Genomic DNA, 25435 nt, shown 5'->3' on the forward strand with positions numbered 1-25435 from the left:
TCCCCCGCCTCGCATACACGAGCTTTTAGCAGTGAATCCTTCTCACACCATTTCTACACGATAACGTCGCTTTTTTCGTTGGCGACAGCCGTACAAACGCATCCGCCGCGATACGATTCAACAGACGCTTCCGCTCGCACAACAGAATGGCCAACCCAAAAGTCTTGGTCGCAGAGGATGAAACCACGAGGGAAGCAAGTCATATGGCGTATTATGCAGCGGTTAGCTAACAGGGAGCAGCTATCTTGGCAGTCCCTGCGTCCAAATTCGAGTGGGCGACGGCAACCGCGGGAAGATGTTCGGAGCCCACAAGGATAAGATTATTGGTCGTTCCGAGTTCTTCGCTAGAGCCCTAAACGGATCATGGAAAGAGTCTGACGACAACCTTGTCAACTTACCGGAAGATAAGCCTCACGTTTTCGAGCTCTACTTGCAGCTGCTCTACAAGAATGTAGTCCCTGTTAGGAATGCAATTAGCCTATATGCCGAAAACCACAAGAGCAACGACACCGTCTCCGGAGACGTCCAAGACGCCGATATTTCAGAGCAGTCGACAGACGCAGAACAAGGAAAGACCAAGAAGTCGGCGGAAGCTTTGACCCAGGAAGTTTGGGACAACGCCATTCTTGAATGGAATGCTTTGATCCCCCTTTACATTCTCTGCGAGAAGCTTCAGGATCGGTAGTCTAAAAACCTTGTGGTCACGGCGGTAGTGGTAAACTATTTGCCTATGATGGGCATCATCGAGAAAGTCTATGACGGAACACCGGTGGGCAATCTCATGAGGAAGCTCCTCGTTGACCTGTACGCCTTCGATGGTGACCCGTAATGGGTGCGACAATTTCCATGCAGGCACACCATCCACGAGTTCCTGTACGACCTCTCGATTCGTCTGATGGAGGAGAGGAAAATCCCAGGGAAGAAGTTGGTGGATGCGGATTATCATGAGAAATAGGAGGACGAGCAGCACGGAGCTATAAAGGGTGAAGTTGCGGACAAGGAGGAGCAGTCATGCTCAGTCTAGATGCTGGAGGACGATGTGAGTACTCTCCTTTATTCACGAAGCTTCGACCGTTAATTAGCAGAATGAGGGGCATTGTGTCTCGAACAAGGAGAAAACTGGAGATGGGCTGCAACCCCAGCAATGCCATAAGGGGAGCGGAATGGACTCGAAGAATCTATAGCTCACGAGGCAGTGGCATAGGGATGAGGGATGAGAGGCCACGGTGTCGCCATAGCGCCTCAGGCGCACTGGGCGATGCACCTGGATGCTGGCTATGCGTGCAATATATCGCGTTGTTTCCAAAGATCGGGTTCTCGCCGTAGTCGTATCTCCGGGTTGTGAGGTCAAACTGTGATCTCATTAAAGATGACCGTTGCCCTCGCTTCTACATGTGCCAAGACAGTTGCGGGCTGACTAAGCTGGAAAAATATAATTCCCGCAGTTCAGAAAATTATGTTCTTGGACGCACCATTAACCTCGACCACGAGCATCAAAGTCATGGCTTTAGTCGGCACTCTACTCTTCTGCACCGATTGCGGAAACCTGTTGGACAGGGAACCCCCCAACTTAAAGAAAATCACGTGCAAGGTCTGCCAATGCAACAATTCGAGTAAGTTCATATGTTTAACCCTATAAATATACGTCGCTAATAATGTTACAGACAGGTGGCCTTTGACAACCCAAACGAGTTCCAGACCTGACGCCTTTCCATCAACTCTCCAGCGAAAGCATCACGGAAAAATCCAGACAGTCGACCCAAACGATGCGGATTCTTGGCCAAAAACATCTCAAACTTGTCCTCGTTGTGATAATCCCGAAATGTACTTCAGAGAAATGCAACTTCGCGGGGCGGATGAGGGGTCTACCATTTTTTATCGCTGCACTAAATGCGACTACATGTAAGAAGCATCCAAAACTTTCCGTGTATGGTAATCTAAGTTAACATTGCAGGTCTCGAACCGATAATTAATTAGCCCATGAACCATAGATGCAAGCAACGGTTTCGCCAGAAATTGATACACTTCATAAAGCCGTCAAGAAGGGCTGTTAGATAGAAACCAAAAATTCGCGCCGGCGAGGCCCGTGACGTCAAAACCTATCCAAATGTGATTCGGCAAAAGGACGAAAGGCCTAAGAGTACCTCTTTCTCAAAGGTTTAACGGTTGAGTTTAGTTATGGATTTCAGCATATTCTACTTCTTTGTGTTGGCAAGTCTAATAATCGGTTTGTACCCCATCAATGTCGATATTGCACATGTGAAAGTGTCCTTCAGTCTGTGTAGCCCTTTCATACTGTACCTCTTTCTAGCATAACGCTCTAAGAAAAAACAGAAAAGATGCATTTGCTCCATGCACAATTCGACAGAAGAATCTTGGTCACCATTTTAGTCGCTTGCGCTCAGGGGCAAATACCAGTCATTACAAGCACTCAGTAAGCTCCCGATTCAGAAAAATGCTTTAGGCCAAAAGTATGAGATGCGTACGAGAGTTCTTTTCCATTGCCCTGTTCACTGAATTCCCGCACTCGAGAAAAGCGCATTATCTTGGGGTAAAGAGGCGCATGCCTTCTATCACACGACTTGGGAAGATTAGTGCGCTAGGATAATATCGCCTGCGGACTTTAGAATATAGCGTCTTTTTTGCTAGTACTGTATATCTAGTATGCTCGCATCTTCTTTATGACGAAGTCGAGGGAATTGATGACTGCGCTAGGATAATAGGAGTCTGAGAAGCCTTGGGTCAACTGACATTTCAGAAGTCCCACGGAATCAAGGCCTTTATTATCATTTGGAAGTATATGTGCCTTAGCGGAATGAAAAACAAATGTTATTAGTAGACTACGCAATGACATGCTATCAGGCTTCAACTTCCTACACGCAGACATCATAGGAAATACCACTATCTCCATATTGTAGAATACTTGCATAGCTCTCAGAGCTAGGTCAATTCAATAATTCAACAACAACAACAACAACAACCACTATCTCACAACCACTATCTCCAGTCCTGAAACAGTTGACCTTCATAAGGATGAGAAGGCAATAGTCAGCAGATGAAGCTGCAAGGCGACTACTTGGCGGGTATTAGCGATGAGGCCATCAATGCATTAGAGGAGACACGACTTACGAGCTAGCTTGCGTTCGAGGAGTTCCTCCCGTTCAAGACTTCGTAGCTGCGTTCGCTTTGCAAGCACAACAGACGTCCGCGACCTGAACGTTTTGGTCCCCAAACGCATGTGGCTTTGTAGTTCCGTATTCCTCACAGAGTGTCATTGTCTTAGCCGTGTTGGTATGGCCGCACCTAAAAACGAGGGTCTGAATGCCACACATGCTAGATGGGATCAATGCTTAGGACTAGCAATCTGCTGTAGTTGGGTCACTTACACCTCTTTGACTACACTTGGTAGGAAGATATCAGTGAAGTCTTCGAAATATTGATGCTGTTTATATGACTTTTATGTGGCCGGACAGAGGGATTTTTATACTCGAAGAGCTAAGCATGTTATTCTCTTAAGCACAAACTTGAGTCCCCTGCTTGTAGGTGCGCCTATTGTAGTGTTCCACGAAAGGTTCTGCACCGGATTCACACTAGATGAGATCAGTTCATTGGAGTTGCCGCGCGACTCGTCAGGCTCTTTTGGACACAGCAGACCCGGCAACGCTTGGAGGATAGCTAACCATTTTGCTCGGATTGAAGGAGATTCTAAATTTTAGTCACACTTGTGAATCTGTTCGGAAAGCCGGTGAAACTAATCAGATCGGTTACAGCTGCAATCCTTGTTGATTGATTTTTTCTCGTTTTAAGTCACCAACCTATAGAGGTTATGCTGACTACAATCCTTGTTAAAGATGGTTCTTTGATTGGCCCATGCAGAGGGCAAACGCGCGCAACATAAGTGATGGCTATTACTGCCGCGCACAACTGAATCTGGATCCAATGAACGTTGTTGAGAAGCGCTGTAGTGGGGTCGGTTCCTCGGTTCACGGGTGCAGACTCATCCCGACGTCTGCGATCTGTTTTATCCATCTTCAGCTCTGATGGACGCGCTTGCAACACCACCGCCGGCTCCACCCGCCTAGGTGGATTTCTCGGACGTTGCTGGTCTTGAAGGGTGTTATGGCGTTTGCACTCGATTATCCTCTCAAGAACTCGTTCCGGGAAATTCGTGCAAGGGAACAGTCTCGAATTCAGCACTGCATTGAGTTTTAAATTTCATTGGTCTACTCAGTGACTTCACCCAGGTCTAGAGGTTTATCACCACACGATGAGTATCCCAGGATTTCTAGGATCCATGTTCCTCGTTCCGCAATCGAATAGCGGAGTCGTTGTTCTTACGAACGCGACGCCCAAACTGGACGCTACCGATCTATCCACTCAGTGTTTACTTGGAGTTCTCTTGGGTGAACCCCGCCCAAATCTCGTTCGCATGGCAGAGATGGGCCCGAAGATGACCCAGGTACGTTGTATCTCAGTACACAAACCGTTATATCTCTAGCGGTGTTCAAAAAGCCGTTCTTGAGAGCTTCAACAAGCGTGGACCTAAGACGGGCGTGAATGTTACCATAAGACAAGTGCTAATGTGTACCGCCACGTTTGCAGGCTATCTACCGGCACATCACGACCTCTTTAGAGCAAGGTCAGACGTCGATACGACCTTCTCTACCACTTCACATGTACGCCGGTGTCTATTGGAACTCGGCTCCAAACTTCTTTCTTCAGATCACGGAGACACAAGGGGGGTTGCGCATCATTGCACTACGGTTCGCCGATCCCTAAATTGGGGGTAATTCTGACCGTAGTGTGTCCAGGGAAACGCGCGGGTCTTTTACGATGTATCTCCTTATGATGAGGACACATTCTACTGGCCGGTCAACCGGGAGAGGGAATTGTGCGACAAAGCTATGTGGCCACAACTTCTTCCCGCTTTCCATACCGTCACGTTCTGTGTGAATGATGACAGTGTTGATTGCTTGAGGTGGCACCACGACCCCATGGATGGGCCTGAAGTCTTTATGAAGGCCACGACAAGGAGTAGCAAGATTTTCGAATCTTCTTGCGGCGCGGAGATAGCAATAAAATAGTACGGGCAGAGTCGGTCAACCGGAGCAGCCTTTGAAAGCTTGCGATACGCCAACCCTCACGGAGAGGCTCGGCAACCTAACCACTGCCGATTTTGGCATGCGGAAATTTTCATTCTATTGCATTTGTATGCGTTCAACCTGGACTACCGGGTCTGCCGAGCTACAATCTCGCCGTGGTGAGCGTCGCTCCTCCGTCAATCACAACTGCGGCCCCATTCATGTAGGTCGCCGCGGGACTGCATATGTGGATAATAGTATCGGCAATCTCATCTACACTTGCCAGACGATGAGACGGGATTCGTTCAGCGAGTCGCTGCCTGAAATTAGACACCCGTTCCATAGCCGAAGCCAACAAGGGAGTATCAGTGCCACCGGGAAGAACAGCATTCACCCGGATGAGGTCCTTCGCGAGGTCTAATGCCGCCACTTTGGTAGCACCAAGGACACCATGTTTGGCTGTCACATACGCCAGGTTCCCAGGATTAGCCATGATGGAATTGACCGATGCGAGGTTGACTATCGAGCCGCGGCCGAGGACTTTCTCTGGATGGCGAATTGCACGCCGGGTCTCGGGCGCGAACTCAAGGGGCTCCTGGGATTGCATAGCTTTAGAGACTACCTTCATACAGTAGATGGTACCATAGAGATTGACCCGGATCACGCGGTCGAGGTGCTCCATATTCAGGTCCGATACTGGGAAGCCGGACCTACTTATGATCTAGTCGCAGGTCAATCCAGAGCGAGGAGAAAATCGGGGTTTGACTCACGCCCACACAGTTCACGAAATAGTCGATCCGACCTCCAAGTCCATTTACAGCTGTGTCGACCATGTTTTGCACGCTGGCCTCATCTGCTACATCCACCTTGATGCTAAAGCTGTGGTAGGCGGGGTTGGTAGCATATGTTTTGCTCTCCTCGGATGTGTTTCGGGCGCCTTCCTCGTTGATGTCTGCGATAGCGACGGCCTTGCACCCAGCTTCGGCGAATGCAAAAGCCGTTTCCTGTCCGATTCCGCTCCCTCCCTGTCTGATATATCAGCTGGATAGATTTAGATGGAACAGAGTCAGACTTACACCAGCAATGAGCGCTACGCCGCTAAGAGTCATGGCGTTTTCAGCAGTGGTGTTTGCCTTCCAACACTTCCTTTGGGAATATCCGGCGCTCACTGCCAAGTCAAATAATGCCCTGCAAGTTTTCTTCGTGAACTAAATGTTTCAACTTTGAAGGAGGCTTGTGCCATCTGGTGGTGTTGTTATAGCCGAACGACGCCGCACGCGCCGTGCCACACTCCTACGTATGCACCACAATAACCTATCGCATGCGGCCTAGCCCCACATCCGTGCATCTGAAGTTGCCTGAAACCCAGAGCTGAGACAGCCTTGTTCCCGTGCGCGCTTCTGCGAAACATGCGCCCGATTTCTCGACGGCGGTCTGCAAACTTATATATCGACGAGTAGTATGCATCGGGTTCTTGAATAACTCTTCGCAATGTCTTCTTCCTTCTTCGGCAGTAGCGCTAGCTCGTCAAATACAAACAGCCGCGTCTTCCCCACACAGGCTCTAAAGTACGTTTCTTAATCTCCAGCAATTCATCGAACGCGACTAACCTCAGGTATTCCGCAGCCTAGCCGGGCCAGTCCTTCGCGTATGCGTAGGAACCTCGCCGAATGACGAGTCCTTCTTCGTCCACCAGAAGCTGCTCGTCTCGCGATCCGAGTTCTTCGCCCGCGCCATGAATGGAAAATGGCGCGAATCCGACGAGGGCGTCGTCCCTCTCCCGGACGACCAACCCGAAATTTTCTCCCTCTACGCCAACCTGCTCTACACAGACCGGCTGGCAACACGACAGACAGATCCCGAGAAGAAGGCAGACGAGTTCACGCTCCTAGCTCGACTCTATGTGCTCGCGGAGAAGCTCCAGGACGTCAAAGCGAAGAACGACATCATCGACGCTATGCTTGCGAAATCACGAGCGGAAGGACTTGTTTCTACCAAGCCACCTCTAACTATGGACGCGGTTGCGGCTCTGTATGAAGGTACGCCTGAAGGCAGCCAAGCACGCAAGCTATTTGTTGATTTCTTCGCCCAACATGGCCTGGCGAGTTGGCTCGGAGAGAAAGAGGACGTTCGATTCGACTTCTTGTATGATGTTTCCGTCCGCTTGCTACAGATCCGGACGAAAGGAACGATACCGATGACTACTGCAAACTGCCCACTTGCCATGTACCACGAGGGGGAAGACAGGGTTGAGGGGAAAGCGGCCACCGCATCGACACTAGTGCCAACGTGGAAGAAGAAGCATCAATTTTGAGGATTCATAATTTTCAATGCGAGTCACTACGCGGCGCGTCAGGGAAGCTACGCGGCTTATTTATATTCTTCTGTGTCCAAGTATAGCGAGCCTGAGCGGAAGGAGCAGCATCGCTGAATCTTTGCCCCAATCTTCATGAATTTGTCGTGCTCATGCAGCCTTCAAGCACTCCACAAGCGCGCTCCAGCCTTCCCTACACCAAGGTGCAAGCACAATGGCCCTCTGCGCATCTTTTACATCGCCTGTTCCCGCGAAAGCATTAGCGAGCCCCTCCGTATCGAGCGTACCAACAGGAGCAACACTCCTCCTCGCCGTCTCCTTAGCCATAGTCGCCGCGAAGGCGTCTCCGCCGGTAGCGTCCGCCAGTTCTGTCCAGCCGGTATGCTTCCATGGTGCGAGCATAACACCCCGCCTAGCCTCGTCCAATTCCTGCTCTTCACCGCCGATGGAGCAGGATATCGCCTCCAAGACCTTCTCAACACGGGCCAAGTGCTCGGGAGTGAGGCCCTTGTCTGTACGCAAAGACTCGAGATCTTCTCTCACTGCTTCCATTGTATCTACATCCTCGTCTATCATCGCCATGGCACCCAAAAGCGTGACAACGCCGACGTGTCGGCCATGCTTTTCGACAGCGGCGAAGAGTTGCTCTCGCGCGACATCCTTTTCGTTTTCGCCGCCCTTAGCCCATAGGACCTCAGCGAGAAGACATATGATGTCCGGATTTGAGCCCGTGGCTTCAAGCGAGGTTCGAAAGTAAGGAATAGCGGCGTCAAGGTCGCCACGGAAGTAATGTGCCAACCCAGCTGTAAGCCTTGCTGAGAGTCTGGTCTTGGAGAGTGCGTCGGGAGACATTATGGACTTGTTCGATTCGGCATCGAAGTCGGAGAGTGATTCCAATGCAGTCTCCGCTTCCTCAGCGGCAGAGTCATTAGAGCCGCTTGCGAGGAGGTTCCTAGCGAGATCGTTCTTCCCCTGGGCATATCGCGCTAGCGCAGAAAGCGACTCTGCAGTCTCGTATTCCTGCTCCGCGGCTTCGCATATCGCCATTAGCGCACTAATCGCTGCATCATGACTGCCTATTCGCTCGAGGAACAGTGCGGCTAGATGCTTGTGTGGGATATCGTAGGGAGCCTGAAAGCTCAGCTGATGAAGAGCAAACAGTGGCTGGACGAGGTTTGTAATGTTGTTTGAGGCTGAAGGCGACGAGACCAGGAAGTCAAATGTGGAGACGGCGTATTGCCGCTTGGTTAGCAAAGGCGAAGAATCCGAAAGCTCAAAGGCATGTGTGAAGTGCGACAGTGCCTCGTTGGTGTCGCCGAAAAGTAGGGCGATGATGCCTTCGCCCACCCATGCTAAAGCGTAGTCTGGGTCGGTAGACTGGGCCCGGGAGAACGCCTGATGCGCGAGCTCCTGATCGTTCTGGAGTAGATAGAGCGTGGCGAGGTTTGTCCATGCGCGGACGCTACGTTCGTTGAGATGCAGAGAGCGGACGAACGCATGTTGAGCGACCTTTGGACTCAGAGTGGTTGTGATGACTCCAAGCGAATTCCAAAACTCAGCATTGCCTGCTTCCAGTTCGATAGCCCTCTTGAAGCATTTCATAGCCGCTCGTAGGAACGTAGTAAGCTTCTGACCCTGCTCCCCTTCCTGCTCCAGACACACATGAGCGCGGTACTCTGTCCACCCCAAATTGTACCAGGCAACCGCTTGCGCGTGAACATCGCCCGCGCAGCTTGCTATTGCCCGCTTCTGGCTAAGGATCGACGCTTGTAGCACTCTCGATAAGAGAGGGCTTTCGTTGGAAGTGAGCAAAGTAAGCTCATCTGAGCCGATGCCATCAATGTCTTTGTGAGCGTCATAGTCAAGCTCGACGTCGGATTTGCTGCTCAAAAGGTCCCCCACCATTGTCGTGGGAAACTGGTCCAGCTTCCCTTGGACCCAGGTGAACAAACCGCATGCATCGCCGACAGCCTTCCAAAGATTAAAGGCGTCCGGCTTGTAATCTGTGATCGTAGTTGCAACCTCAACCGCTCTGATCGCACTATCGGCTGCTTCACCGAAGAAGCCAGTTTCGATACAACGCCATCCCTTCTCCACAAGCGTCTGCACGAGCGCGATTGAGACGCCAAATTCTTGGGATCTCTCACTCAAAACTTCCTCATACCCTCTGATAGACTCGTCGAACTCGCTCAGCTCTCGATGGACGTTTGCTAGCATGTACTTTGTGAACCAGCCCGCGCCATCCATCTTCTTCATGTCCACGCCGTCGGCAGGGCTCTCGGCATAGTTGAAAGCTTTTGCAGCGGAAATATATCGTCCGGAGTTGTGATAGCTCTCACCAAGGCCAATGTACGAGTGATAGTCGTCCGGGCTGATGCGGAGAGCTGACAAGAACGACACAATGCTTTTCTGGTATTCTTGCTTGTTCATTTGAACTACGCCCAGCGCGGAAAAGGGCCAACTCACTCCCTTCTTCTTGGATCCTGGAGCTACGCGAATCTTTCCAGAATCGACAACTCGTTGAGACACCACTTCGACAATATCCCATTCGCCTTGGTTTGCGAATAGTCGAGCAAGGCGTTCCGCTGCAACAATCTCGGAAGGCGATAGCTCGAAGGCTTTCTGAAAACATTGTCTGGCTCGTTTCTTGTCCTTGTTGTAGTCTTCGTAGAAGATACCAAGCTTCGTATATGGCGGCGCGTAGTTCGGGTTGGCTTTAATTGCAGCAAGGAACCTGGTGTAGGCTCCTTGTCGGTCCCGCCGGGCTGCTTTCGTAGTGTCTAGCTCCCAGATGCAGGCGCCAATACGGTACAGGGTCTGCGCTCGAAGTTCTCTGCCTCGTTGCGTTGAAGCGTCCATTTGGGGATACTCCAGATACTCCTGTAGTCTTGCTAATCCGGCCGCATAATCGCCGCTGAGCGCCTGGCACCACGCAGTCTCGGCGCCAATACGTCCATTGGAGGGATCCTGCTTCAGTGCCTGTTCAAGGAATTCAACAGCTTCCGCGTACTCTTCCTCTTCTTCAAGAATGAGACCGATGCCAATCAATGCTGAAGTGAATTGGGGTTTGCGCTTTAGAATGGATTGAAATATCTCCTTCGCCTCAGGATGATTCCTTGGCGTTTGGTAGTACACGAGGGCCGTAGCAAGGGTGCTGCTTAGTGCGTCCCGAACCCTAGGGCTGATGAGCATTTGCCCAAGTAGACTTGAAATGAGTTAATATCACCTTTGGAAGGGCAAATCCGTCTTCTTCGACGCCGCAGCGGCGAGCTTCAGGCCCTTTCGGGTCGTCTCGACTGCGCTCTCGTATTCTTCCAACGAGAGGTAGTAGTCTCCAAGCAAGCAATGGGCTAGTGGAGAGTCCTTCGCTTCTAGGATGCCTTCCTGTGACGGCATCAGCGAGTTCGTATTCGAGACCCGGGATAGCACGGAGGGCAAAGCCTCTTCCAGAAATCCGGAGATCAGGAAGGTCATGCTAGCCATGGCTTCCGAAGGAATGCCTGTCCGAGACCGGAATGAATGAACATACAGTCATCATCACCAAACAGTCTTCCTGAGAAAGCGGCACATCCTCGTTCAGAGAGACGCCGCCCTCACTCAGATCCGGAGCATCTGTCTCCTCTGAAAGCGGATATTTCGAGATTCCGCTGCTCAAATACCCGGTCAACACCTTCGATAGGCCCTCATTCGGAAATAGCTCAACATATTGTCGCAATGTTTGGATATCCAAATCGAGCAAGTCGTGTGCGCTGTCTGCTCGTGACGCCATCGTGGCAGGACGGCTTCAAATGGCGGGCAATTAGGCAACGCGGGGTCCTTCGAAGTCTGTAAACTGGAACAAAAGCAGCGTATAAGAAGCGTCATCCGACGACAAAGGAGGGGCGGCGAAAAGCAGGCGCGGAGCAAGGAAGGCGAAGGTCGTGTTTGTGTTTCTAGTAGGGCTGAACTAGGCTCTTTCGGCGCTAGCGCGGGGCCCTCACTGCTTCCTTCCACGCCCCACCCCGAAGCCTCGTACCTTTCACTCAGCGCTCAATGGCGTATTCATAACCCGAATCGTGCTCCTCATCAGCGCGAGCAATCGTACCAAATCATTCTGCATCCCATCATGTCCACCAAATCCTGGCTCAAGGCCGCGAAATCGGCAATCGATTCGAAGAATTGGGATGAAGCAGTCGAGCAAGCAAATGCGGTGCTGGAGAAAGACCCTCAAAATTACTTCGCGAAGCTATTTCTAGGACGCGCAAACGATGGACTGGGCAGGTACGGAGAGGCGGCGAAAGCGTATAATGACGCGACGAAGATAAAACCGAATGATCCTCAGGTGTGGTTGGGTCTGAGGGGTTTGTATGAGAAGCAAGGTCCGTCGAAAGTAGATGAGAATACCCAGGTCGGATTGAAGCTGGCTGAGATATATGCGGCAGCGTATGCTTACCCAGATCACATACTTCGAAACGTAGCTAATTGACGCAGCGACGACGCCCACAAATCCCAGACCGCCATCGATAAGCTTGTTGACCATGCCCGGCGACATGGCACAAAGCTGCAATACGCGCGCGCGCTCTCCACTCAGCTCCCAACTTCCCCGATATACTCGTATCTAGAAGGCCGCCTCCCCAATCCCTCAGCGACCTATATCCGCATAGCCGAGATCTACGAAGCGGACGAGGCGCAGACGATCAAGCGGCAAATCGACGAGCGGAAGACGCGCCTCGGTGCGACGATCGAAGGGACCACAAATCAAGTGAAGAACGAGGTCTACAGCGCGAGTCCGTTGGAGGGGCTATACCAAGACATTATTGACTGGACGAACGACGACGATCTAAGGAGAACGTATGAGGAGAAGCTGCTGCAGCGGGCATATGATACACTGTTGGTGCTACCGACGGGAAAGAAGGCAGAGAAGAGAGAGAAGGTGATGAAGCTGGCACATGATATGGTTATAATCCGGCATCCATTCTTGCTCGCATGGCAGATCGAGCTCGAGTGGAGATCGGGACTGGAAGTCGAGGCCTATTAATATGGGATGGCGGATTTAAGGCATCATCACGGGCGTTACTAGCATATTGTGGGTTGGATTTCGGGCATAGAAGGGTTGGGCATCGAAACGGGCTCATTGCCACCATTTTTAGCGAAGATATCCAAGGTGCCCTTTCAGGCTTAAAAGTGTTTGGAACCCTTCATACCAAAGCCTGATATGCCATCGTCAACTCCGTGAACGCCACCTATGCTAACTGCTGACTACTCATGGATTCGCAGCACTAACAACTCTCCTCTTCTCCTCAGCCGAATAGATACTCTCGCCCTGCTTCAGAGCATTGATCAACATCGGTAAGCTGCTGGCCTTGAAGTCATTCGCCTCGCGCACTTTGTCGAGATCGTCCGCTAGCTCTGCCGTCACCTTCCGAAGGTAAATAGACGTGAAATCTTCTGCTTCGTTGGGCGTGGACTTCAACTTCGCGCTCGAAACAGCCGGCGGTGGAGAAGTTCCGTCCTCGGCCGTGGAAGCGTTGCCTTCCTCTTGAGCTGGAGTGGTTTTTGAAGGTTTCACTTTCTTCGGGGATGTGGAAGAGATTTCTTCGGTGGCGGTCGAGGCACCCTAGGTCTAGGTCAATCCAAAGGCGTAGACCTTAACCGGGATTCTCGTCATACATTTTCCCCTACATGCACTGGCTTCCGATTCTTCTGCTTGACACCGCTATCACTTTCGGAAGACGAAACTTCCACTGTGAAATTAGCCCATAATTAAGATTCTTCCAGAGGAAGCTTACCCTCGGTTCTTGATTTGCGCTTCTTGGAACGCTTGAGCTTTTCGGCGCCATTTGGTACTTTCGACGCTGCCATGGCGCGGTGTTCGAGGAGGATGGAGAAAGTTAAAGAGGATGAGTATGTCTTATCTTATCACCACGTGATAGCTCGATTGGGCTAGGGCTTGACTCACCCAGACACAACCACTTTTTAACTCTTCCTCTAATAATATGCGAACTCACATTGCATCGCCATTATCCCTCTGAGATCCCGAGCGAAGTAGTGCCGGGCATGGGTTGCACTCCCACACGGCTGACCCAAGGCCACCAGGCGTTAAGACGATGCTCAGCCCCGAGCAAATCCCTCCAATATAGATTCTTCCCGAGATCCTAGGATGCTACCATTGCTACAGTCGTCAACAGCATACACCCCGTTTACAGCGCCGTTTTAATGAGCCCCAAGAGTAAAACAATCCGGCTTATCGAAATCCTACCTGGATCCCCAGACGTCGAGATATCCTGCCAACCGCTCAGCACTGGGCTGGGGATCGACGGAATACTAAGCCGTGTCATACACACGGGGCGAGCCGAGACTGGCTAAGACCATTCTACTTGGCGACCGCCCGTTCCTCGTGCACAAAAATATATGGAGCTTTTTGTGTTATGTATCAAATGAGAGTGGAGGGCCAGCAAGGCCTCCTATGGATCGACGCAATTTGTATCTATCTCGATCGATCCTAAACTAAATACTATAGCTACTCAAAGGCAATTATGGCAAGTGCTTCCAATACGCTCTTGCAAGAATGAGTATGCTAATGCTTTGCGAGACTTCCACAACTGAATGTACCATGAATTGCTTTTTGTTGTTACTAACTAGCGCTTTCAGCAAGGCTGAAACCCTAGTCGCGGGGCCAGATGCGTTACCTTCAGAACGCAGCCACTCGAAGGGTAGGAATAGCCGCTAGAAAACACAAGCTGAACACTTTTCGCTTGCTCTTGGTAACTCATTGTTGCGCCCCCGCGTTAATGGCTTGCTAAGACTCACCGAGCCGCTTCATCCTATTTATATTAATTGACGACAAAAGGGCTCATAGCTTGTCATTCTATGTCTCTTCCGACTACAGTCATGAATCAACCTCTAGCAATGATCGGCGGAGACACTCTACCAGTTCTAGTCGCTATTGTATGTGCATCGGCCGCACTACTTAGTCTGCCTCCTCCTTCCATCAATCCTTGGATAGGAGTTGTAGCAAGAAACTGTATGAGAACAGTCTTAGTCTTCACCATTCATTCTAATCATGGGTCTTCATAGTTGCTTGGCTGAGGGTAGTCACTCGTTACCATCTGTGGGTAGCGGTTTTATTGAGTGGTATTTATACCTTTCTGGGCAAGCATGACAATGGTACTCTAGAATTTCGTATGTCTTTCGGATGAATGGTATTGCTAATATCCTATTAGAAGATTATCCGATACTCCTGTTTCTCCTGATGCTCGGCGGTTACGAATGGCTTTTCATTGCCTGCTGGGCAGTCTTGGATCAGCAATATCGGAGTTACCAGAAACAAAGGTACTTAGATCAGGGAATGGACCCAAGAAGAGCGGAGCAGCTATGCTTTGAAGAGTCGCGCGAAGAGAAATCTGAACTCTTCGTATCTCAGTCGTGGTTTGACATAGTGGGCTTTATCACCGCGTCAAACGATGTCCTGCGAACACGACATGGGCGTTACCCCTGGCTTTGGGATTTTATGCCAGCATCAAGTGGAGATCAATCCGTCGGGAAACGGCCAACAAACTTTGAAAATGCCCGAAATCAATTCGATCTGCATCCTGGGATATTCATCGAGCGCCTCGAGGCATTCGCCAAGGATCTCTCCATCCAGAACATGTCTCACGCCATGATAAACTACGTATCAGATGAAGAAAATGATTTCAAGAGACTCGAGTGTTGGTATCGCCTCCAGAGCCATATATCAAAACTGATGGAGGATCCATACGATCGAACAAACCTCGCCAAGAATACCGGGGCTCATAGAACCCCCAGATTGAGCGACGCGTACAGTTTCTTGCAGTCACGAGGAACGAGAGGTGGCCCGGACTCTGAGGCAGCGAGCCAGGCTTCCAAATTCTTGGACAGGTACTTGGCAAATGGCCGGCTTTATGAAGAAAGAAGTAAGTTTCTAATATTTTGGAGACCGTTGAGTGGAGACTGGTATGCTTACAATTTTCTCTCATAGCCGCCCAACTCTCGCATTTGGAACGGCTTAGACGCCTAGAGGGCGTATTACGCGAGTTCGCAAATTCAAAGGGCAACAAGCGATCGGGGGTCGCAGCCACTGTCAAACAAATATCGAACCACCTCAAGAGCATCACGCAAACCGAAACACCATTTTTGGCAGTGTTCCACCAATTCCAGTACAACGTGTGTGACTTTATAGCAACAGTCACCGGAGAAGGCAAAGTCGATTATACACGCGCTTTCAGTAAGCTTCGGGACGCCGCTGCCCACAGACAACAGCAATGGGAGGCCCTGTACAACACCATCGAGAAACTACGCTCCGAAATCACGCGGAAGCAGCAAATTATCACTTGTTTGGGTTATCGGCATGTCCTTGAAATGCTATCGGATAAGGATTCAGTGCTAGCTCAATTCACTTTTTCCGGAGATCCTCCATCCAGTGCGACTGCTATTTGGAAAGTCACGTGGCAGCTCGCTGGAAAAGGAGCTCTTCGCCATGGTTACGGAATATGTTCAGCGGGGTACTCCCGGAACGACTGGCACGAGCCTGACGGCTCCCGCTGCCTCTTCACAAAAAAAGCTTCTTCGCTCATTACTCCAGCATGACTTCAATTTTGTGGCGGAGAGGAAACACAAAACAATTATGAAGAACACCGGGGCTATCTCTGTACTCAGCAGTACTCTTGCATCATCGACCACCTCCGGAGCGGCCGGTACTTCCGCACTAATTGCTCCCTCTGGGCTGAGCAGTACTGCTACATCCAAGACGGCCTTCGGGAAGAGCACTGCTACCGGGTCCGGTACCGTCACGATTCCCACTTCTGCCTACACCACGCTCTTGCAAACTCTAGGATTTAAATATGAGAATTGGCAAGCCTACCAACGCGGACTGGGATTGTACGGCGAGTTGAGTAATACTATCCACACATACGGCAAACAATACGAAGTCGACGAGAGCAACTGGGCCAGATCGGATTGGCTTATACTAAGCTGGCTTACCCCAACTGCATTTACTGCGACCGGAGAGGCGGACTGGAGTCTAGCTCGGAAGGACCGGAACCTTCCCTAGATAAATATTGTGACTGTCTGGAAAGGCAGACTGACTGAGCTTGGTGAAAGTGCGCCCTCGAGGAATGAATTCTTTTACGGAATGTTTTTCCAGGCCTGGAGACCACGGGGTGTTCAAGTGACTCCCAACCACGCACACTGCTCGCGGATAGGGAAGTTTGGGCGGGTGATTCAATGTTCAACACATCCTCTGAGATGACTAACAGGTTGAAGGTTCTCGCCGGATATGATCCTGAGGGGTGCTGGAGGCCTTTCCACTTCATGCTGGTTCTTGTTCATTACGTAGTGATTGCTACGAGCCCCTCACAGGTAAATACCTTATTTCGCCCCTAGCTGGGCATCCTTCTTCGGGACACATCTTTCTCCAATCAGCATTTCGGGTCAATGAGACTAGTGAAGCTTTTGGTCATCCGAGTAATGAGCACTCCTAATAGAATGCTCACCCTACTTCCATTGCCTACGAAATGCATGGTTGCGCGTCGCCAATGTATGGTATTGCCATGACTAGGCTTTTCCTATCAATAGCCGTCCGAATGACCCCGTCGACTTAAACCTATCAGGCCGTTTCCACTCCTTTCACCAGCCGATTGATCTGTGCTCAGGGCTCTTGTAATGAGCGGCAACATAGTACGTTCTTCGGCCACTCGACGTTCATTCCGTTTCACAGTAACACTTCCCCCTTTGGCGTTGCAGTGACCAGAGACAGTCGCCAGTTGATTTCCGCATGCCCGTATGTTAATTGCTCTCTCCCCCTTTGAAGAGCGCTGGCACACACACACTCCCACACCAAGACCGGCGCTATTCAACCATGCATTTCTCGTCAATTTTTGCGGCTTTCCTCTTGGTGAGTATCTGTCTCGCCAATATGGTATCTTCCTTTCCGTACAAGCTGGAGAAGATATACGATGCAAGCAACTTCTTCAGCTCATTCGACTTCGAAGACGTGAGTTGACTCCGTCCCCTCAGCGCCCTCCAATTCAGTAATCCTAACCATAACACCATAGAAACCCGACATCTACACCCACGGCTTCGCCCGCTACATCTCCAAGAATGCCGCCACGTCGTCTCATCTCGCGAAGGTCGTAGATGGAAAAGTGTACCTAGGCGTGGACAACACGACCACCTGTGACGCGAAAGATGCCCAGAATGGTCGACGTAGCATCCGCTTGCACAGCAAGGAAACTTTCGATAATGGCCTCCTAGTAGCAGACTTCGCCCACCTTCCCGCAAATGCTTGCGGCGTGTGGCCCGCTTTGTAAGTGCTGTTCCCCCAGCCCAGCCCTCAGCCATTACTAACGAATCGCAGCTGGGTCCTACAAGATGGCGAATCTTACTCTGAAATCGACATCGTTGAAGGCATATCTCTCAACTCCGCCAATGAAGTCTCCCTCTTCACTTCAACTTCTCCGTGCACCATGGAGGCCCGCGCTTCTACAGGCACGGACGTGAAGGCGCAATGCCATTACTCAGAAAGCCAAATGAACGGCAGTCCAGACGGCTGTGGTGCCACTGCAGCAGAGGGCTCTTTTGGCGCCGAGTTCAATAAGAAGGGCGGCGGTATCTTCGCGCTTTTGCTCGAACCCGACATCGGCATCAGAGTATGGCATTTTGAGCGGAGTAAGATCCCTATTGAGCTATGTGCCTACAACAGTTATGCTGCAGTAAATCCGGGCAGCTGGGGAACACCAGTGTTGAATTTTGGCCCGGGGAACTGCAATATCAAGGAAGCGTTCCGGAAGCTCCAGATTGTAAGTAGTACTTACGATTCTACCCCAGCAGAGTTATAGGCAGGGGCTAATCACAAGCAGATCATCAATATCACCTTCTGTGGGGAGTATGCAGGCGACGAAGCCTGGGACGGTGATGGTAACGGCAGTTGTGCGGAAAAGACGGGGTATGATAGGTGCGAGGAGTATGTGGCGGAAAATCCAGATGCGTTTCGTGATGCGTATTTCCTCATCAACTCTATCCACTTATTTAAGCGGAGATAAGAATGGAAGGACGGCTTACGGACTGTTCGCCTGCTGCGCCGGCGTGGTGGTGGGAATCGGGTAAGAAATCCGAATTCATCCTTTTCGGTCAGCGAGCACAAACGCTTAAAGTGCTATAATTGGATTGCTCCAAGCCTATCTCTACACTGTCCACCATGCGGGTATATCTTCATTCAAAGGACCTCCACTAGAAATGCAATCGCCCCTAAAAATATTTTTCACCCAGCGTGAAGCTATTCAGTTTCCCGAAAGTAGGATATCGAACATTCGCCGCCTAGCTCGCCTCTCCGAAGTCGGTATGCCCCGTTTCCTCTGCATGCTGCATGGCACCACGCTCACCTGCGCCCTTCCAGCCACAAGTGTTGCACTTGATGTCGAATTTCTGGGTATCGGTGTAATAGTGCTTCTTTTTAAGGGCTGCACACAGCTCCCTGGCTGCCTCTAGGATTGTATCGTCAGACGCGTCGAAGAGCTTGATATCGTTATCCGTATCGTATGTGGGACTGCCCTCAGGCACAAATGCAATTGTGTCGTAGTGGATCCCCGAGTATACAAGTATACATCGCTTTGGTCGCCCTTCGTTGAATCGGTCGACGCGCAAATCTTGAACGTTGATACTGCAAATTTCGATATCGAATTCTTGGGACAGGATACTAAGCTCGATTCCGCCGCCCCAGGAGTCCGAATATGATATCCACTGGCAGTATTCATCCGGTTTCCGCTGCAGGATCGCCTCATTGTATCGCTCCGGGTCCGCCTGTATAGCTTGTGCAACTAGCGATCGTAGCTCGGTCATGGAATCGAGCGAGTCCGAAAGTACAGCGCTGCCGAGTGCTCTGAACATACACGAGTTGTCATCCGGCATGACACGGAGAACTATGGTGCCCGCTCTTGAAGGAACCGGGACCTCAGGTGTATCCTTCAGCGCCTCGTTCTGCTTTCTCTGTAGCGAGAGTGGTGCGGACTTCGGTTGTTCGGGTTGCTGAGCCTGGACTTCTTCACTGGGATCCCCGGTGGCTTGCGCGATTACGATCAGCTGTGATCCGTTGAGCTTGAGGTCAGTGTCTGAGAGCAACGTAGGCAATCCGTAGAGGGCGGGGTCGAGGGGTTGCGGCGGGAAGCCCCATTTTAGCTCGAATAGAGGCAGATCCGTGACGTCTGAGATCGAGGAAAGTAGGTCGGAGACAGCGGCGTCGTCCTGCAGCGTTATCGTATGCATGCCATTCGGCGCTCGAAGTCGTATTCTGATCGGCATGGTGTGAGATGCTGCTGGCGATGGAACGGCCGAGGAGTGATTCAGTAGATTCTTTGGATATTAAGAGACCCTTTTGGCAGCTAGTCGGAAACTGGGGAAAGCGCGGACAACGCGGACAACTGGCGGTGGGTTGCGACCGGGGCAGCGGCGGCGAACTGATGACGTGGGGCGATCGGAACGAAGATTTGGGGGTCTCTTGTAGGAAAGTAGATATATATGTCGCAGGGGAAGGAGAAAAGTCAGCCGCAGATAAGGGAGCCTGAAGGCCCTCAGAGTACTAAGAACAGTGGCGCTGATGTTTGCAAGTGAGCGTTGTTTGTAATGGGCAGATGTGGCACGAGTGAAAGTTCCGGAATCTGCATGCCGAGGGCGGAAAGCGTATCCCTGCGGCGATCCGGGCGCGGAATATAGTTTTGCCGTAGTAGAGAGGCACGGACCCAGGGACCGCGCGACCTCTGCAATTCACTGCAGACGCGCATTGTGGTCGCCAACGACAAGCTCGCGCATCGCCCACACCCACGCCCTGCGAAGCTGCGCGAACAGCAACACTCAACATGACGTCCGTACGCGCTCCAAGCTCGACGCCTGTGCCGACGACGGAGACGGCCGACCCGCCCGCGACCGATGGCGCACCGTCGACCGTCACGGAGGAGCAATGGAAGGGCATGGCGACGGTGCTGGCAAATGTGTACTCATACAGGACCGAAGAGTGAGTAGTGCGCAATGGATGCGCGTGGCGGGTTTGCCGAGTGCTGATGGAACATCACAGTGGCTACGACCCCACGAAGCTCTTCCAGCGCAAAGTCAACAAGCGATCCCTCCCCGACTACTACGAAGTCATCAAAGAGCCCATGGCGCTGAGCGAAATAAAGCGCAAGGTTGCGCAGCAGGAGTACAAGACGTTCGCCGAGTTCGTACGCGACTTTGCCCTCATCTCTCACAACGCGCAGGTCTACAATAGGCAGGACTCGCAGGCCTATGTAGATGCGCTTGAGGTCAAGAGGGTATTACAGCAGGAGCTACAGAAGCTAGTCAATGAGAAGGTTGTCCCCGAGGAGGCCACAGCCCTGCCATACCTCGGCGAGATCCCCGAGCAGGACCCGCTACTTCCCGAAGAGGAGGAAGAAGAGGAAGAGGAAGACGACGAAGAAGAGGACGAGGAGCTCGAAGAGGAGGACGATGAGGATGAAAGCAAGCGGAGGAAACGGCGTGGGCCTCGATCGACAGCTGCAATCACAAAGCGCGAGTCCGGCACGAAGAAAGACGAGGCCAAAGAGGACCCAGAGTCCAGGAAGAAGCGAGGGCGCCCTCCGCGGGTTGACACACCTATGGAAGCTAGAATCAAGGCTATCATGAAAGCCATTAGGAAGCCGCGGAATCAGCAGAACAAGCTCATGGTTGGCGCCTTCGAACGCGTCCCCGACAAGGCCGTAATGCCCGAGTACCACGCTGAGATTAAGAGTCCTATGGCCATGGACATTCTTAAGCGGAAGCTCAAGCGAAAGAAGTACAACTCGGTCGACCACTTCATGCAGGATGTTGAGCTGATGTTTGAGAACGCGAAGCAATACAACGAGGAAGACAGCCAGATCTATAAGGATGCTGTCCATCTCCAGAAAGAAGCTCGAAGAGTTGCAAAGATCGAGAAGGACAAGCCGGACACTGATTATGTCATGGAAGAGGGCCGCATACCTATGCCGAATGGTATCCTTCACAATGGCGAGCTGTGGAAGGTCGGAGACTGGGTACACATACAGAACGCGAATGACCTTACCAAACCAATCGTTGCTCAGATCTACCGGACATGGCAGGACTCGGAAGGCGCCAAATGGGTGAACGCCTGCTGGTACTATCGGCCCGAGCAGACAGTCCATCGCTTTGACCGGCATTTCTTGGAGAACGAGGTGGTCAAAACAGGCCAATATCGCGATCATCCTATCGACGAGGTCGTAGACCGCTGTTTTGTCATGTTCGTCACGAGATATAACAAGGGCCGACCTCGAGACTTCCCGCCTGACAAGGAGATTTACGTGTGCGAAGCGCGGTATAACGAAGAGAACCACAAGCTGAACAAGATCAAGACCTGGGCGAGCTGCTTGCCAGACGAAGTCCGCGACAAGGACTATGTAATGGATCTATTCGACGCGCCGCGGAAGCTCAAGAAGGTTCCCAGTCCGATCGCTTATCTCCTCAAGGACGAGCAGAAGGAGACGGATGATCTACCAAAGCCTGAGTGGGGTGCTGAAAATGCTCCGCCCAAGATAGGAGCGGTTCACCGCCGCCCGCGCGATCCGAAGGTATGTTTCACCTTAATACCTTTTACCCACGTCTATTAAGAAACAAACGCTAATATTTTCCACCAGGACTCTCCACCGCCAGAACCAACTCCATCCCCTCCTCCACCGCCGCCACCCGCACCAGCCATGCCTACTCCGACTATTCCTACGCCACAGGCAAATGGTTATCCCGGCGATGCGCAGAGGAGCTACTCACTCGCGCAAGCACCCACAGCGTCGCCTATGCCAGCCCCAACGCCTCAACAGCATCACATGCAATCGGCATACACTCCAACTCATCCGACACACTACCACACCCACTCACAGTCGCCTGCTCCACACGTCTCTCACCAGCCTGTCGCCCATGCTCCGAGCTATCAACCGATCACCCCGCATCTACCTTTCTCCACACCGCAACCTTCTGCCGTCGCGCCACAGTACGCCACACCACGAGCTGCACCGGCTTATCAGCAGCCTCTCATTCATCAAGCACCCGTTGGATACAAAGCACCGCAGCCAGTTGAGGTGTACATCCTGAGCGATCATGCGAATGCGTCAATTCCACCGGACATTCGCGATCAGTTCCAGCGGGACGAGCAAGGCCGCGTCCTCTTCTTCACCGCCCCGCCTGTCAATAGCTCCAGAATCGTACAAAAGGAAGGCAGCTCTCTGGGCCACTCCGCAAAGTACCTCGCAGCTAAGACCAAGCGTGATGCTGAGATAATGAGGAAGCGAAAAGCGGATGAAGCTCAGGCTGCGGAGCGTGAGGAGGCAGCTAAGAAGGCGCGGAAAGAAGCCGAGGAGAAGCTCAAGAAGGATATCGCAGAGGCCCAAGTCAAGGCAATCCATGCGCTCGAGGATCGGCTCACGATGGCTACGGCAAGGGATATTCAGATGCTCATGAATGGTGAAGAGAACAAGGATGCCGTCATGAAGAGCCTGGATCAGCTGGTGGCGGCGCAGAAGGCAAATATAGCGAAGAATCAGGAGCGGTATGCGAGGGCACAGCAGCAGAAGAATGGATGGATACCGGTCACAGGCATGACGGCGATGTTGGAAGAAAAGATCTGAGCGATGTCTTTGCATAGTGTACTGTAGGATTGCGTCTTCCACGTTAAGGTCTTCGGAGATGGATATTGTCGTAGGCATGAGCGTCCGGCAAGGGAAACCTTGGAATTTCGCACTCTCTTCAGATCCACAAGCAGAAGGTACAGGCCACCAAATGCGAATACGATTATCTGCGACCCAATCTTGATGTGAGCTATTCATTCTAAGGCACCTGCGTCCCGTCTAACTGACCAATCGGAGCACTCAGAAAGCCGATGATGAACCTCGGCAGCTATCCCAGCTCCAAGCATTCCACGACTCCACCAAGACAAATCATCCAATCCAAAGCGGAGAGGTTTGTCGCTGGTCCGGCCGAGGCCAATTCGTTTCCGAAGCCATCATGTAGTCTTTAGCGTCTCTTTCATCTTTCTTCCATTCTTCACCCTCCAAGTCCTCCAGCAGCTCTGAACTCCATCCAACCCCTCCTCCCGTTCGCCCACAGCTCCGTCCCGCTTCACTTCGCTCCACCATGCCCCACGCCTCTCTAAGCCGCGAAAGCGTCGCCGCCCACGACAAACCCGACGATCTCTGGTGCATAATCGACCACAAAGTCTACGACCTCAGCGACTTCGTCGACGCGCACCCAGGCGGCTCCGTCGTCCTCGAGCAGGTTGCGGGCACCGACGCCACAACCGCCTTCTACAACCTGCACCGGCAGGAAGTCCTCGAGAAATACTCCTCGCTATGCATCGGCACGCTCGAAGGCGAGAAGCCCGAGGTCGTCGTAACGAAAGCCGGGGAGCTGAGCACGGTGCCCTACGCGGAGCCGCTGTGGCTACGTCCGCAGTTCAATAGCCCGTATTTCAAGGATAGTCACCGCAAGCTGCAGAAGAAAGTGAGGGAGTTTGTGGATACGTATGTCACGCCGGAGGCGCAGGAGAAGGAGAAGAATGGGGAGTATATCAGCCAGGAGCTTATTGATCGGATGGCGGAGAATGATATGCTTGCTATGCGGCTTGGGCCAGGGAAACATCTGCATGGGAAGAATTTGATGGGGGTGGTTAAGGGCGAGGAGTTCGATTATCTGCATGATCTCGTGCAGGCGCAAGAATTCGTCCGGGCCAACGCCAGAGGGTTCCAGGATGGGAATATGGCGGGCATGATGATTAGCTTGACCGCTGTGCTGCAGTGGATGGGCAACGAACAACTCAAGCAGAAGGTTGCGAAGGAAGTGCTTAGTGGCAAGAAGAAAATGTGTCTTGCTATCACGGAGGCGTTTGCCGGGAGCGATGTCGCGGACTGCGGACGACGGCGACGAAGACACCGGATGGGAAGCATTATATCGTGAGGGGGACTAAGAAGTGGATCACAAACGGCATGTTTTGCGACTACTTCGTCACAGGCTGCAGAACGGACAAGGGGTTCTCTGTCCTGATGGTCGAAAGAGACGACAACGTTGAGACCAAGCTCATCAAGACGTCGTACTCCACCGCCGCGGGTACTGCATTCGTGGAGTTCAACGATGTGAAGGTTCCAGTGGAGAATCTGCTAGGCGAGGAACATAAGGGGTTTATTGTCATCAGTAAGTTTTGCGTAACTGTGCCGGAGGTGAACAGGATGAATATGCTGATGACTGACAGTGTCAAATTTCAATCACGAGCGCTTCATGATGTGCTGCGCCGTGATCCGGCAATCCCGCACCGTCGTCGAAGAATGCCTCAAGTGGTGCAATCAGCGCATTGTCTTTGGCAAGCCGCTCATTGACCAGCCGGCTATACGGCAGAAGTACGTCCCCTATTTTCTTTCAGCTCCATGTTACGTTGTTCCCCGCCGTTTCATTGTGTCACGTATGCTGTACTGATACCGTGACACCCGTCCGTTGTGTACTACCAGTCTTCCCAGATCTGGACTGTTCCCTGGCTAACGGTTTTGTGGAATAGACTTGCGAAAATGATATCCCTGGTGGAAGCGAATCAGGCGTGGTTGGAATCGATTGCGTACCAGATGTCGCATATGAGCTATGCGCAACAGAGCAAGCATCTGGGCGGACCCATCGGTCTGCTAAAATCGTACTCTACCCGGAGTGCGCACGAGATTGCGGATGAAGCGGTCAACATCTTTGGAGGAAGAGGACTCACCCAGAGCGGGATGGGCAAGGTGGTCGAGATGTTCCACAGGACGTATAAGTTTGATGCGATTCTCGGTGGAACGGAGGAGATTCTGGCTGATTTAGGGGTCAGGCAAGCGATGAAACAAATGCCGAAAGCGATGTTGTAGTGGGAGTGAGATAGGAAGGAAGGGTGTATGATAGGAGACGATAGGGAGAGAGTAACATGATTGTGGTGCTGCTTACAAAAGGTAAGAAGGGAGATGCTACGATAGTCGAACTATAAAGCCAATACAGGCCATATTCGGACGTGTTA

General features: G+C 51.8%; 14 protein-coding genes across 14 annotated transcripts; 10 read left to right on the plus strand and 4 right to left on the minus strand.

Moving 5' to 3' along the window:
• The first annotated feature begins 167 nt into the window (after positions 1-167).
• On the plus strand, positions 168-760 carry BU26DRAFT_166598 (uncharacterized protein). Its single transcript, XM_033820213.1, has one exon. It carries the CDS (start codon positions 296-298, stop codon positions 683-685), a length of 390 nt encoding a protein of 129 aa, XP_033677124.1. The 5' UTR covers positions 168-295; the 3' UTR covers positions 686-760.
• On the plus strand, positions 734-955 carry BU26DRAFT_571357 (uncharacterized protein; the record flags this gene model as incomplete). The annotated part of the gene is made up of 2 exons (XM_033834127.1): positions 734-804; positions 853-955. The coding sequence occupies 2 exons, from the start codon at positions 734-736 to the stop codon at positions 953-955; spliced, it is 174 nt and encodes a 57-aa protein (XP_033677125.1).
• Positions 956-1469: 514 nt separating this feature from the next.
• Positions 1470-2379, plus strand: BU26DRAFT_468182 (uncharacterized protein). The gene is made up of 3 exons (XM_033825281.1): positions 1470-1613; positions 1665-1902; positions 1955-2379. Exons 1-3 carry the CDS (start codon positions 1502-1504, stop codon positions 1971-1973), a joined length of 369 nt encoding a protein of 122 aa, XP_033677126.1. The 5' UTR covers positions 1470-1501; the 3' UTR covers positions 1974-2379.
• A 1665-nt stretch (positions 2380-4044) lies between these two features.
• On the plus strand, positions 4045-5100 carry BU26DRAFT_524750 (uncharacterized protein). Its single transcript, XM_033830351.1, has 3 exons — positions 4045-4459; positions 4603-4676; positions 4812-5100. The coding sequence occupies exons 1-3, from the start codon at positions 4268-4270 to the stop codon at positions 4951-4953; spliced, it is 408 nt and encodes a 135-aa protein (XP_033677127.1). The 5' UTR covers positions 4045-4267; the 3' UTR covers positions 4954-5100.
• Positions 5101-5154: 54 nt separating this feature from the next.
• BU26DRAFT_555821 (NAD(P)-binding protein) lies at positions 5155-6335 on the minus strand. Its single transcript, XM_033832341.1, has 3 exons — positions 6158-6335; positions 5852-6106; positions 5155-5802 (listed from the first exon to the last, which is right to left on the minus strand). The coding sequence occupies exons 1-3, from the start codon at positions 6188-6190 to the stop codon at positions 5245-5247; spliced, it is 846 nt and encodes a 281-aa protein (XP_033677128.1). The 5' UTR covers positions 6191-6335; the 3' UTR covers positions 5155-5244.
• A 146-nt stretch (positions 6336-6481) lies between these two features.
• On the plus strand, positions 6482-7729 carry BU26DRAFT_495480 (uncharacterized protein). Its single transcript, XM_033826218.1, has 2 exons — positions 6482-6649; positions 6708-7729. The coding sequence occupies exons 1-2, from the start codon at positions 6573-6575 to the stop codon at positions 7393-7395; spliced, it is 765 nt and encodes a 254-aa protein (XP_033677129.1). The 5' UTR covers positions 6482-6572; the 3' UTR covers positions 7396-7729.
• On the minus strand, positions 7389-11291 carry BU26DRAFT_166640 (TPR-like protein). Its single transcript, XM_033820214.1, has 3 exons — positions 10925-11291; positions 10622-10779; positions 7389-10570 (listed from the first exon to the last, which is right to left on the minus strand). Exons 1-3 carry the CDS (start codon positions 11162-11164, stop codon positions 7546-7548), a joined length of 3423 nt encoding a protein of 1140 aa, XP_033677130.1. The 5' UTR covers positions 11165-11291; the 3' UTR covers positions 7389-7545.
• Positions 11292-11418: 127 nt separating this feature from the next.
• On the plus strand, positions 11419-12570 carry BU26DRAFT_495488 (uncharacterized protein). The gene is made up of 2 exons (XM_033826219.1): positions 11419-11817; positions 11866-12570. Exons 1-2 carry the CDS (start codon positions 11501-11503, stop codon positions 12410-12412), a joined length of 864 nt encoding a protein of 287 aa, XP_033677131.1. The 5' UTR covers positions 11419-11500; the 3' UTR covers positions 12413-12570.
• Positions 12251-13239, minus strand: BU26DRAFT_610490 (uncharacterized protein; the record flags this gene model as incomplete). The annotated part of the gene is made up of 3 exons (XM_033835998.1): positions 12251-12991; positions 13045-13118; positions 13164-13239. 3 exons carry the CDS (start codon positions 13234-13236, stop codon positions 12638-12640), a joined length of 501 nt encoding a protein of 166 aa, XP_033677132.1. The 3' UTR covers positions 12251-12637.
• A 1797-nt stretch (positions 13240-15036) lies between these two features.
• Positions 15037-16183, plus strand: BU26DRAFT_166682 (uncharacterized protein). Its single transcript, XM_033820215.1, has 2 exons — positions 15037-15308; positions 15374-16183. Exons 1-2 carry the CDS (start codon positions 15119-15121, stop codon positions 15979-15981), a joined length of 798 nt encoding a protein of 265 aa, XP_033677133.1. The 5' UTR covers positions 15037-15118; the 3' UTR covers positions 15982-16183.
• Positions 16184-17308: 1125 nt separating this feature from the next.
• BU26DRAFT_495493 (glycoside hydrolase family 16 protein) lies at positions 17309-18434 on the plus strand (the record flags this gene model as incomplete). Its single annotated transcript, XM_033826220.1, has 4 exons — positions 17309-17386; positions 17448-17698; positions 17750-18191; positions 18252-18434. 4 exons carry the CDS (start codon positions 17309-17311, stop codon positions 18432-18434), a joined length of 954 nt encoding a protein of 317 aa, XP_033677134.1.
• Positions 18435-18442: 8 nt separating this feature from the next.
• BU26DRAFT_524755 (OTU-domain-containing protein) lies at positions 18443-20018 on the minus strand. The gene has a single exon (XM_033830352.1). It carries the CDS (start codon positions 19687-19689, stop codon positions 18709-18711), a length of 981 nt encoding a protein of 326 aa, XP_033677135.1. The 5' UTR covers positions 19690-20018; the 3' UTR covers positions 18443-18708.
• A 141-nt stretch (positions 20019-20159) lies between these two features.
• Positions 20160-23315, plus strand: BU26DRAFT_166728 (Bromodomain-containing protein). Its single transcript, XM_033820217.1, has 4 exons — positions 20160-20398; positions 20459-21986; positions 22053-23221; positions 23274-23315. Exons 1-3 carry the CDS (start codon positions 20244-20246, stop codon positions 23034-23036), a joined length of 2667 nt encoding a protein of 888 aa, XP_033677136.1. The 5' UTR covers positions 20160-20243; the 3' UTR covers positions 23037-23221; positions 23274-23315.
• A 226-nt stretch (positions 23316-23541) lies between these two features.
• BU26DRAFT_585085 (acyl-CoA dehydrogenase family protein) lies at positions 23542-25435 on the plus strand (the record flags this gene model as incomplete). The annotated part of the gene is made up of 4 exons (XM_033834623.1): positions 23542-24303; positions 24333-24594; positions 24653-24797; positions 24953-25435. The coding sequence occupies 4 exons, from the start codon at positions 23542-23544 to the stop codon at positions 25287-25289; spliced, it is 1506 nt and encodes a 501-aa protein (XP_033677137.1). The 3' UTR covers positions 25290-25435.

The sequence above is a fragment of the Trematosphaeria pertusa genome (genome assembly GCF_010094035.1).
Source record: "Trematosphaeria pertusa strain CBS 122368 unplaced genomic scaffold BU26scaffold_21, whole genome shotgun sequence".
NCBI classification, from domain to species: domain Eukaryota; kingdom Fungi; phylum Ascomycota; class Dothideomycetes; order Pleosporales; family Trematosphaeriaceae; genus Trematosphaeria; species Trematosphaeria pertusa.

Coding starts and splice junctions, on each gene's coding strand:
- BU26DRAFT_166598 (XM_033820213.1), top strand. CDS start 296: ATGTTCGGAGCCCACAAGGATAAGATTATTGGTCGTTCCGAGTTCTTC.
- BU26DRAFT_468182 (XM_033825281.1), top strand. CDS start 1,502: ATGGCTTTAGTCGGCACTCTACTCTTCTGCACCGATTGCGGAAACCTG. Junction 1,614..1,664: donor CTGCCAATGCAACAATTCGA/GTAAGTTCATAT, acceptor ATAATGTTACAG/ACAGGTGGCCTTTGACAACC.
- BU26DRAFT_524750 (XM_033830351.1), top strand. CDS start 4,268: ATGAGTATCCCAGGATTTCTAGGATCCATGTTCCTCGTTCCGCAATCG. Junction 4,460..4,602: donor TGGGCCCGAAGATGACCCAG/GTACGTTGTATC, acceptor CCACGTTTGCAG/GCTATCTACCGGCACATCAC. Junction 4,677..4,811: donor CCTTCTCTACCACTTCACAT/GTACGCCGGTGT, acceptor TAGTGTGTCCAG/GGAAACGCGCGGGTCTTTTA.
- BU26DRAFT_555821 (XM_033832341.1), bottom strand. CDS start 6,190: ATGACTCTTAGCGGCGTAGCGCTCATTGCTGGT. Junction 6,107..6,157: donor GCGTAGCGCTCATTGCTGGT/GTAAGTCTGACT, acceptor TATATCAGACAG/GGAGGGAGCGGAATCGGACA. Junction 5,803..5,851: donor ATTTCGTGAACTGTGTGGGC/GTGAGTCAAACC, acceptor ACCTGCGACTAG/ATCATAAGTAGGTCCGGCTT.
- BU26DRAFT_495480 (XM_033826218.1), top strand. CDS start 6,573: ATGTCTTCTTCCTTCTTCGGCAGTAGCGCTAGCTCGTCAAATACAAAC. Junction 6,650..6,707: donor TTCCCCACACAGGCTCTAAA/GTACGTTTCTTA, acceptor GGTATTCCGCAG/CCTAGCCGGGCCAGTCCTTC.
- BU26DRAFT_166640 (XM_033820214.1), bottom strand. CDS start 11,164: ATGGCGTCACGAGCAGACAGCGCACACGACTTGCTCGATTTGGATATC. Junction 10,780..10,924: donor ACTGTTTGGTGATGATGACT/GTATGTTCATTC, acceptor ATGCCGTCACAG/GAAGGCATCCTAGAAGCGAA. Junction 10,571..10,621: donor ACGGATTTGCCCTTCCAAAG/GTGATATTAACT, acceptor CATCAGCCCTAG/GGTTCGGGACGCACTAAGCA.
- BU26DRAFT_495488 (XM_033826219.1), top strand. CDS start 11,501: ATGTCCACCAAATCCTGGCTCAAGGCCGCGAAATCGGCAATCGATTCG. Junction 11,818..11,865: donor GCTGAGATATATGCGGCAGC/GTATGCTTACCC, acceptor TAATTGACGCAG/CGACGACGCCCACAAATCCC.
- BU26DRAFT_166682 (XM_033820215.1), top strand. CDS start 15,119: ATGGAGGATCCATACGATCGAACAAACCTCGCCAAGAATACCGGGGCT. Junction 15,309..15,373: donor CCGGCTTTATGAAGAAAGAA/GTAAGTTTCTAA, acceptor TTTCTCTCATAG/CCGCCCAACTCTCGCATTTG.
- BU26DRAFT_524755 (XM_033830352.1), bottom strand. CDS start 19,689: ATGCCGATCAGAATACGACTTCGAGCGCCGAATGGCATGCATACGATA.
- BU26DRAFT_166728 (XM_033820217.1), top strand. CDS start 20,244: ATGACGTCCGTACGCGCTCCAAGCTCGACGCCTGTGCCGACGACGGAG. Junction 20,399..20,458: donor TACTCATACAGGACCGAAGA/GTGAGTAGTGCG, acceptor GGAACATCACAG/TGGCTACGACCCCACGAAGC. Junction 21,987..22,052: donor GCCGCCCGCGCGATCCGAAG/GTATGTTTCACC, acceptor ATTTTCCACCAG/GACTCTCCACCGCCAGAACC.